This window comes from Solea senegalensis, linkage group LG12 (assembly GCF_019176455.1).
Source record: "Solea senegalensis isolate Sse05_10M linkage group LG12, IFAPA_SoseM_1, whole genome shotgun sequence".
NCBI classification, from domain to species: domain Eukaryota; kingdom Metazoa; phylum Chordata; class Actinopteri; order Pleuronectiformes; family Soleidae; genus Solea; species Solea senegalensis.
In genome coordinates, this window is record NC_058032.1 from 7768860 (window position 1) to 7780000 (window position 11141).

At 38.3% G+C, this 11141-nt stretch overlaps 1 protein-coding gene across 3 annotated transcripts; it reads left to right on the top strand.

Moving 5' to 3' along the window:
* Positions 1 to 15: 15 nt before the first annotated feature.
* Positions 16 to 10562, top strand: nxf1a (nuclear RNA export factor 1a). 3 transcript variants are annotated; one of them, XM_044041136.1, is made up of 22 exons: positions 16 to 100; positions 1205 to 1264; positions 2250 to 2460; positions 2847 to 3021; positions 3107 to 3190; positions 3289 to 3393; positions 3646 to 3726; positions 3914 to 3983; positions 4185 to 4273; positions 4365 to 4472; positions 4565 to 4674; positions 6989 to 7025; positions 7208 to 7276; positions 7450 to 7505; positions 8172 to 8279; positions 8654 to 8712; positions 9029 to 9144; positions 9246 to 9288; positions 9380 to 9458; positions 9782 to 9964; positions 10044 to 10104; positions 10193 to 10562. In XM_044041136.1, the coding sequence occupies exons 1-22, from the start codon at positions 31 to 33 to the stop codon at positions 10229 to 10231; spliced, it is 2013 nt and encodes a 670-aa protein (XP_043897071.1). In that variant the 5' UTR covers positions 16 to 30; the 3' UTR covers positions 10232 to 10562. The 3 variants fall into 3 exon arrangements, with proteins under 3 accessions (XP_043897071.1, XP_043897072.1, XP_043897073.1); XM_044041137.1 differs by lacking the exon at positions 16 to 100 and adding an exon at positions 460 to 484; XM_044041138.1 differs by lacking the exons at positions 16 to 100; positions 1205 to 1264 and adding an exon at positions 880 to 1135.
* Positions 10563 to 11141: the final 579 nt, after the last annotated feature.

Genomic DNA, 11141 nt, shown 5'->3' on the forward strand with positions numbered 1-11141 from the left:
CGCAGCAAAATTCTGACAGGAGGTTGCAGGATGGATAGACGCGGGATTTGGTTCCAGAGATGCTTCCGCAACCTGGTGGTGACACGTATGGTGAATGACGGTGAGTCTTGGTAACTAGCTTTTTCCTCCAGGTAAGTCAGCCACATAATTTAGTTACACGTCAGGGGGAAAAAGTTGAAGTGTACCGCTCTACCTTTTGTCAGGTTGTCATATATCCTTAAAAAAAAACCTCTTTTCCTATCACAGTGAATTCGGAGCATGCGCAGTGTGTAGGGTCCAGCAATTAGAGGATTACTAACACCTGGTCATCAGTAAGAGGCAGTATTTGGATATAGATTTGTTCGCAGTGTTTTATAATATAAAATAAAGGAGTCGTTTGAGCTTCTTAAATTTGAATGTGTTCTATGTTTCCCTGTCCATGACAGTAAAGTGAAAAGTTTGGGTTTCTGATCAAAAAAAATTGTTTTCATCATTATGGGAGCAGGTAAATACACATCACGTTTTATTAATAACTAATCCATTTATCAAGGAAACATTCGCCAGATTAATCAACAATAAAAATTATTTTTAGTTGCAGACCTATATTCTACAATTTATTTGTTGGAATTTTGGCACTGGAATACATATACTCCACAACAACTATTTACTTAAAATGGATAACTGGAAGCTTTTAACTAAACCTAAATCAAAAGAATAGGCAAATCTGTGAACAAGTAATGAACATGTAATTAGTTATCACTGTTCCTTAATGTTTTCATCATCATCATCATCATCATAATCAGTATTTTTTGTTGACAATGTGATAATCTTAGACTTAAATTCAGTTTGTATATTTTCAAATGGTGGCGCCATTTTGTGACACGGAAGCTGAAAGTAGTACTTCCTCTTCCGGTCAACACACGCAGTTAGAGAAAGCAGCCGTGCTAACTGCTAAATACCATCCCCTGTGACCGCAATCGTTGTTGTCTTTTAACATCTGTTCTTTACGTTATGTTCTGCGTTCCATTTGAATTATTGCCTTGTGGCGCATGAAAGACAGACAGTATACGTCATTATTAACCACCGAAGTTTGTGTTTTTTTTTGTTTTGTCCAACAATAATCGAGACATGGCGGATGGTGGGCATTACTACAATGGTAAGAACTCCCTGTTCTCTACACCAGTAACCTTACACATTTTCTGCTACTTCTATTGTTCTGATTTAGACCAAGGAGATTTTTTGGCGAGAAGAGATGTCAGAAGCACTGATATCATGATCCCACGAGGTAAAGCTATAAGTATGAGGCAACGTGTGCATTTAAAACAGGTGTTATATTTAAATAACACGAGTTAAATACTCGTGTGTGTATCGCTATGTTAAGAGTTTCATCTCATCGTTTCAACTACGTTGTGAATTATAGATGGAGAAAAAATGCAGTTACTGCAGACTTAGCACTAATCTAATACTGCAGATTTGGTGTCGTGTAGCAAGTTTTATTCCTTACTGAGTCTAATATACTTTTGATAGTTTATGTTTAAAAAAACCCCAAAACATATATTGTGATCAGTTATTAAGATCCTGTTAAATGAGGAAAAGACAATTTCAAGGTATTTATGTGATTTTATACACTGTAATCATGCAGGGTTTTTTGTTTGTTTTTGAAAAAAACAAATTCATACAGGGACATTTGGCCCACCTGGCATTAACATTAACTGAAACAGTGCTAAGTGCAGGACTAAATACACTCCATGTGTCTCATAAACTACTTTGGAAGTGGTTGGTAACATTTGGTCAAATATTTTGCATGCATCAATTCAATCTGTCCCCCAGGAAGAAGGGTAAAAGAGAACCCCTAGTTGATGTACTCTGACTCTGAGGCGTTTTTACACTTCTCTGGCTCATACGTTGATTTCTTCATAGCCGACACCACAACATAAACGTTGTTTGTCACATATTCATTTTTTCTAATGGCCAAACACAGATGCACTCAAACACATCAGTAGTGGAGACACCTGTACCGTTAAAATCAATTTTGACTTTGCATAGATATGATCTTTTTGTATGTCTGGACATAAGATCCAGTCTCAATTGGTCAAAGGAGACATTCCATTGTGATGGGATCTCACAGGATCTGGATATTATGCCAGATCTGATGGGCCCCTCTTTCATGTACTGGCAGGATTGTGTATATTTGGCTGGACCATTTGTTTGAAATACATTAATTATGTCATATATATCTCAGACTGATTAATTTTTAAATTTTTTATCAGAGCACGATGACAGAACCGGACCACAGTTTCGCAACCGAAAGGGCAGAAGCTATAACAGAGGTGGTATGCATGACCGCTCTCGCAGAGACCGCCAGCGAGGAGGTCACTCCAGTGATTTTGGTGGTCCTGGACCGCGGTCCAGGCTTGACGACAATGATGGAGATGTAACGATGAGTGATAGTAGCTCTCAGGATGGCTCCCAGTACAGATCGTGAGTGTGACTGAATAACCCAGCCAGTGTGTTCTGGAATATAGTATTTATGGCTTTATTTCCTTAAAAAAAATGCAGAAAGTCTTCCAAGTAAACTTTGGATTATATTATAAAAAAAACAAAACAAATGGGAATCTTTTGTGCTTTTAGTAGTTGAAGAATCAAAAATGTATCAACTATTTACTTAGGGCTTGTTATTTTCATATAAATTTAGAAATTACACCATAAACACAGCTTCAGCTATTCCCTGATCATTTGGGAAAAAAAACATTACACAGACCAGGAACTTCTGTGCCTCTTTTTTTAGCCTCAGAAAATTATCTGGTTCCTCAACTAAGCTTTCAGGTGGATTCCTTCAATAATTTCCCCCCTTTTGTCTTCTTTAGACACCCATATCGCCCACCTCATCGGAAAGGAGATGTGCGATTTAGAGACAGGCGTCCAGGAAAAGGAGGAGGTGGAAGAGGAGGTGGTGGCTTCAGAGACAGAGGTGGAGGGGGTGGCAGTGGAGGAGGAGGTGGAGGAGGAGGAAGAAACCAGTCGGGCTGGTCTAAAGTTACAGTGTGTATATTTAAAGTCACATTTGTAATAACATGTTACTTTGTAACCTGATAAGAGATCACATTGTCATATTTGTGTTTGACAGATACCACATGGAAGGAAATATGACAAGAAATGGTTACTGACCGCTCTTCAGAACATCTGTTCAGTTACCTTTACACCTGTACAGGTAAGGTTCAGTACCCTCATCAATATTCCTTGTTTTTTAAGTTGTATTCATGATATGGAAACAACAATAAACCACCCCCCCCTCTCTCCACCATCCAGTTCCATGTTGACCACGATAGGGCTCATTTCTATGTGGATGATGCCCCTGCTGCCTTTGCTTTACGTAAATGTTCTCACAAGATTACAGACACGGATGGTTACAAGGTATGTTTTCATATAAGGTTGACATGCAGTTACATGCAGACCACAAGTTAAGTTCTTTAATTGACTCAGAATGGTATAGGATGGGCCAAAATATGCCTCTCTCTTTATCGTTACTGATTCTGAGCAATGCAAGGAAAACTATTTTTCAAAAACAACTAATTCACCATAAATCAAGACTCCATCTGAAGCACATCTGTTTTACTATCCTATTAACTAATCTTTCTCATTTTACCTGATGTTTGTTCTGTTAAGGTGGAGGTTCACGTCAACCCACATGCTCCACCAGCCTTCCTTGCATCTGACTTGAAGTCTGAACATTTGGAGCACCTAAAGGTGAGTTAGAGTTAGCACTGTCATGGCTATGATGACTGCAATTGCATAAATACAATGGTTTCAAATTCAACAATTTCAAAATTGTCTCTCTGATTAATACTTCAATCTAAATGTTGATCAGTAACATTCAAATAAATATGTAGACTCACATGTGGTTGCTCAAGTTGTTTGTTGTTGTCTTCCACAGCAATGCATGGGAAAACGCTTTGATGCCTCCCAACAGTCGCTTGACTTAAACAACATCCGGACAGACCCAGGTAATTATACTCCTCATTCGTCTCTTGTACATCTAGTCTTTCTATGTTGTAAGTTAAGTTATTGACAGATGGCTCGTATATACTGGAGTTACAAATCTAAACTTTGCAGAGCTTAATTTTATTACTTAACTGACAGAAAATTATTTAATTTAATTAATTTTGTAATGTATTTTGATTGCTATTTTAAATTTTACATGACAGACCTGGTGTCCCAAAAAATTGAAGTCACCTTGAATCGGAAGACTCACATGGAAGCTGTCATATCGGTTATTGCGGGACACATTCCAGAGGTAATATTAATATGACAAGAGTGACATAACTCTTGGCTATTGTTGTGTTGTTGGTTTAAATGAATCATTGTTCATTTGATTTTTTTTCCAGCTGGCCTGCTTAAACCTGAGCAACAACCGCATTCACAAACTGGATGAACTTGCTGAATTGGTCACAAAGGTGCCTAATCTGAAAGTTCTTAACCTCTCCCACAATGAGGTGAGGCTGGCTCTGCATTTGATTGGGATGAATAACAAGGCATTTTTAAAAAACTTCCCCCTTACACCATCTTGCTATGTGGCACTCTCTAGCTAAAGTCAGACCGAGAGCTGGACAAGTTGAAAGGGCTGAAACTGGTGGAGCTGTGGCTAAACAGGAACCCACTGTGTGGCTACTTCAAGGACCAGGCTTCATATATCAGGTCAGTCAGTGATTTTTGGGGCATGAGGACATAAGCTTCTGTGAAGGGGAGACAGTGGTGTGACTGTTCCTTTAGGGATGTCCATGAGTCTATCTTGTGTAGCAAGAATAAGTGGCAGTGTGCTGCAAATGATCAGTCAAACCATTGAGTGTGCAAGATGCCTGCATAATCGTAAGCATTTCCCTGACAGTCAAGGATGAACTTGGGGACCAAGTTCAATAGCCAACTAACATTCACTGCTAACTCCCTGTATTTCTCTGTATGTAGTGTCTCATAATGTCTATGTTGTGCGTATGGGCCAGGGGGCGGTTCATTTGCAATTGGTTCAAATAACAGTAATTTTGTGTTTCACTTTTCTGGGGTTTGTTTTCCTTTTTTTTTTTTTTTTTTTTTTTTTTGAACAAAATTTTCTTTAAGGAAACTTGCTGTGAGGACCTAATCGCAATGCACTTTTACATTGTTTTCCTTTCAGTTTTCACTGACAGTTTTTCGCCTTGTTGTGTAGTGTCCTTCTACATTTTGTCCTCAGTTGCAGTCCGTAGTGATGCTGGACCAAGCACTCCTCTGCTGACATCCTGGTTAGTTTTCTCATGAACTGCCGTAAAATGCCACCACACAGTTGCTGATATAAAGCTCTTAACAAGGAACGCATTTTAAACATTATCGTCACATGTTTCAAGCATAATCTCAATTAAAAAAAATATGAATTAAAACAGTCTCGACTGTAATTTATAATAGTGTGTTGTTTGTTGGACTGAGGGCAATTCAGTTGTCTCGACAAATGTTTGGATAAAACAAAGAAAATCAACAGTCAATCATGTCCATCCCCTCATAGCACTTTTGCCCATTCGGCCCCCTGTATCAGGCGAGTATGGAAGGCTGGATAGCCCATGACGGGTAAGATCCCACCTCAAAATCTTGGGACAACCTAAGGCAGGCACAGTCACGATTACTCAGCCTCAGTCCCCATGAGCTCTCGCTCACTAAGAATATTCCCAGAAGAAATTAAGAAGATGGGACTTTACGGGAAGAGCTGTTGGGCTTATGTAGAGGGTGATACACGGCATTTATCAATGACCAGTGATGAGCCAAAGAGAAAAGGCAGTCTTTCACTAACTTGGATCTTTTTGGCCTACAACAGGCCTCTTCTGTTCAGCAAATGAAGTGGACAGTTTGAAATATATCCATAACTAACTACCGATGGACATATGCTCTGAACTGAAAATGGAAGTTCATATTTGCCTGAGAAAAGTCAAAATAAGTGGAAACACACACTTGCCATTTCTGATGGGTGTGAAGAATTCATCGTAGAAGAGTATACAATTTAATTAGTTGAGCACTTAATGATATCCCACTTCTTCTGTAAGCTGACACACCACCAGCACATTACAGCATTGTTTCCAGTTACACACGTGAAGAGTCATGTTTTAAAATGTATGGTGGCTGTGAGATACTGACAAAATCTCTGCTTGTGCAGTCAGAGAAAACTAAAGGATGAGTGGTGGGACTGCTGGGTTCAGCTCACTGTGAGGCCAGCTGTGCTTTTTGAGTTCTGTTCCCAGGTTGTCTTTCTTCGCTGATATTCATTGGCACCCTCTGGCAGATTCACTCACATACTGATGAGTGATTGTCATCTCTTTTTAATGTTGAACTACTTGTGCTATTGTCGGTGTGCGTTTTACTTTATATTTCTTTTACCCAGACCCTGTTTGGTTTTGTGGTGACCTAGATTCATCTGCTCCCTGACATCTTGGCCAGAGTTTGGTGGGAAAATAACACAAGACTGACAGCCACCTTTCTCCCAGCCATAAAGTCTTTATTTCATAAATTACAAATGGTTGTGTCTGCTGGTTTTCAGTACAGTCTGGTAAATTGTGGGTTTCTGCATGTTTGAATGTGTGTGGTCCCTAGAAAAGTGTGCTTGTGTTGCTTCCCATTGTCATATCTGTGTAGAGCTCCTAACTGGGGAAGACGGTAAGTATACTTACTGGTAAGTACACTTTGGGGTGGGCGAACTGTCAGAGAGCACAGCATTAACACTCTACAGGACAAAAACGGGTATGATAGACCATTTGCTAATTTGCTTGAAATCAAAGAGGAATAAATCCCTTGAGAGACTGGTTAAGGTGAAACTGGGTTCATGTTGCCTGTACATGACATAAGGGCTTAGAATTACTGTGACAGAAATGCACAAAGTGACATAAGTGGGCCCGCAGGTGTGACTGACCATGATATCAATGTTTTGAATGTTATTTATGTGCGTTTGTTTTTGTGATGATAACTTTCTTGCTCTTGGTTTTTCTTCCTGTACCAGTGCTGTGCGGCAGAGGTTTCCCCGGCTTCTAAAACTGGTGAGTCCATGCAGTTAATTATTTTATTGAGCCTTCTTTCATGATCTGTTTGTGATGGAACCACACTGTGCTTTAGTGCATAATAAAACACCTTGTATTCATGTCCCGTCTTCATGTATCTGGCTATTATTGCAAAAGTCATAACCTGTATGTTTTAAGTGTGCTCTTTTTTTTTTTAAAAGGATGGTCAAGATCTACCCCCACCTATTGGATTTGATGTAGAAACACCAACCACAATTCCTCCTTGCAAGGTTCCATGTTTTATTCTATTCGATTGATTAAATATTTTTACTGTGGTACATGTGACATTTTGTGTGTAATTTCTCCAGTGTGTTTATTTTGTTACGTTATTTCACAAGTGAGAGTTTAAGCTATGTTGTGTTCTTTAATTAATTGACAAACGTTTTTCCATTTGACAATCCAGGGCAGCTGTTTTGGATCTGAAGAAATCAAGGCTCCCATTCTTGGCTTCTTGCAACAGTAAGTTTCTATATTGTTTTGACGGGTAATTGTGCTGTTAATGTTGCTATTAACCAGCACTACTGCTTTTTCAGCTAGGGTTTGGTGTCATTTGTGTTTTACCTGATGTCGATGCTAAATCTTGTAATCAGTGCTGATCTCTGAAACAATATTTAAGACTGTCTCTTTTTTTGAAAGTTGGGAGAAATTATGTGAATTTGCCTAACAAATTAAATGTAACAATTAAAACAATAATTCATGTAATAATACAGTAAAAACACTTTTGTAATATTTGTTTGGGAACCAATGTAAATTATTATTATGCAGTAATTTTAAATATCATGATCACATTTGCATCATATATTTTTTTGAACAGACATTCAAATCAAATGCACATGAGGTGTCCTTTTTATTAAGATGCCCTGTCCCAGTGATGTGGATTCTGATCAGACACATTCGCAAACATGAGTGAAATGTGTTTGGTCACTATATATGATGTGGACAAAATGGCAGCTAATGTAAACAACTTAGGCACTGATATTTGTGTTGTGATTTGATAAGGTTGATGCCGATCGCATGAGAACCAGATTTAAAATGCCGAATCCTTAAAACAACTTTGGTGGCAAGTTATAATTGCAAGGGCACAGAAGTTAACACAAGAAAAACTAACATGTGACTGTTCTCCAGGTACTACAGTATATATGACTCTGGTGACAGGCAGCCTCTTCTGGATGCTTACCATGACGGAGCATCGTTATCCCTTACAACGCCTTACTCTACCCAGAACCCCTCCAGGTGAGAACACTAAAGCTGCTTTCAGGATTATCAGAATGCGAGGTTACCAGGTGAATCACCGGTTCACTCCACCAACTCTCTGTGTGTGGGACTTGACTACCAGCAGTGAATGCACTGCCTTCCTAACTCTGCTTCCAGTGACTGTTACATCTGATTGTTGGTATTTTTGGAAAATTGCTCTATGTTGCTCATATTATTTAATGCAGCCTCCTGTAAATACTGAATATCCTCTCCTGATAACCACAGTGTACACATGAAGAATGTATGCAACATCTTGTTGGGATCAATCATCTTTTGAAATGAAACTGCACGTCTAAGGATGTTGCCACAGTCCCCTATATTCTCTCTAAAGATCTCTTCTCTTGTTTGTTTAGGAGCAGTCTGGGAGAGTATCACAAAGACACTCGAAACCTGAAAAGGATCAAAGACACCAGTGAGTTTAACCGTCATCCGATCTGCACAGATTTTACTCACAGAAATGATAAAGAATCCAAATGCAGATGTAATTTTGCATAATCTGTATGGAATTAATATCAGTTTCTGGTCTTAATATTTGGAGAGGGAAAAAAACGCACTATTTGAGTAAAGGGGCTTTTTATGCTGTATCCTAGTTACTACCTAGTGATGGCCTCATTTTCGTTATATCGCCACATTCATCACCCATCAGGTTGTTCATCTGTCAAGGAATTTGAATATTTGAGAGTCAATAATGTTTTGTGATTTCCCTCTCAATCTCGCCTCTTATTTAGCGATGAGATTTAGATTGCTGAAGCACACGCGACTGAATGTGGTGGCTTTCCTCAACGAGTTGCCCAAAACGCAGCATGACATCGCCTCCTTTACTATCGACGTAAACACCTGCACAGTAAGTTCATGTTTGTTCAGTTTGCCATCTCTTGTCATTGGTTTCTTCCCTTTATTGTGAATCCTTCTCTGTATTAATTCTTGAAAACGGTTTATTTACAGAACACGCTACTGTCATTCACAGTGAGTGGTGTCTTCAAAGAAGGTCAGTGTTTTGCTCATAATACATACAAATGTGGTTCTCATCTACTCCCGTTTGATTTTTATTCCTAATCCAGGTCATGTCTGTTTTACAGTTGCTGTTGATGGTAAATCCCGAGACTCCACCATGGCCTTCTCTCGGGTTTTTGTCACAGTCCCAGCAGGGGGTTCTGGGTAAGTTTAGTGAGCTCCCACTGGTCTCTCTTATCTACTTGTTGTCCATCTTGTTTTAACAACAGTTAATTTATGTATTGTCTGTTTTGTAAACCAGTATTTTAACACCAAATTGGCCATTTGATTGTAGGATTTATTGAGAAGTAGTTATTTAAGATGTGATTCAAATGTGTTTCAAATAAGTATATATATCTGAACCTAGTTTTTCAGTTATCATTATCATTCACATGAGCCAAGGGGAGAAGGTCCACTCTTGTTTGAATTACCTTAAACTCTCACACTTATTTGTTTTTCTGGTTTTTTTTTTTGTTTTTTTTTGACAGTTTGTGCATCGTGAACGACCAGATTTTCATCCGAATGGCCACAACAGAGGAGATCCGCCGTGCCTTTGTGGCTCCTGCCCCAACTCCATCTTCTAGCCCTGTACCCACTCTCACTGCACCACAGCAGGAGATGCTGACTGCCTTCTCACAGAAGTCTGGCATGAACCTGGAATGGTCCCAAAAGTAAGTCTTGTTTTTTTGTGTGAGAGAAAAGATTTATGGAGTTAATTTAAAATATCTTAACATGTGCTCTCTGTCCCAGATGTTTGCAAGATAATGAATGGGATTTCAACCGAGCTGCGCAAATCTTCACTCAGTTAAAGGTAATAATGACTTAAAGTAGTTATTTTAATTTATGCTCAGCTGTGTCCTTTTTATAGCAAGGTCCTAATATGTTGTTTCTGTTTTCAGACTAAAGGCCAGATCCCTGATGTGGCGTTCATCAAATGAAGAGTTGAATCACGCTTCTGTGAAATAAAATTTGCAGTTATTTTATTTATGCCTTTTGTTTTATCCTTTACTGTTGACCTCTTGTTTTATTAACAATAAGGTAGATCACATTTACTATTAGTTGCTTTGTTTTAGCAGCCCAATGTCAACAATTTGACCAAAACTGTTGTGATGCAATCATTGGCTGTCATCACAACCATAGTTTTGATGGTGTGTGTATAGAAATCAGAAATCTACATGTTTGCATAGGAATAAGGACAACATGGCTGAATCTGTTTATCTGAATCTGTTGCATTGTGTTAAATAATAAAAATGTTTTTTTTTTTCAAAACTGCCACATTTCACTATCTGTAAGGAGAAGACATTGAGCTTGAATCTTTATTCAGGAGCTATAAAAAAAATCTACATTTTGATTTGATCTACGTCTGTACGGGTATTTGTGTTCTCAATAGCTGAGCAAACATTTATACATAGAAAGGTGTAATATTGATATATTGGCTTATGAGACTTATGTTTCTCAATTCAAGTCATGAAATACAAAAACCTACATTAAATGTTAAAATCTTAAATGTTTGACATTTTATAATAAACCTTTTAGCCCTTATTTGTTTACATAATATATACATAGTACCAATAAACATAATTCGTACAGAATACCAGAATATTCTACAGTACAGAATATTACAACAGCTTTTAAGATCTTGATAATTAGGAATAATTTACTGAGATAATTAGATCTTAACAACAGTCCAGACCACACATTTTTATTTCAATGTTATGGGTTTACTTAAAAGCAGTGTTCAGACCTTCAATTGTGTGTTTAATAATCTGGGCACGGACCATGGACGTTATATTGAGGGGACCTTAAATCTGATTGGGGAGAGAAACCAAGTTATATTTGAGTGTAAAC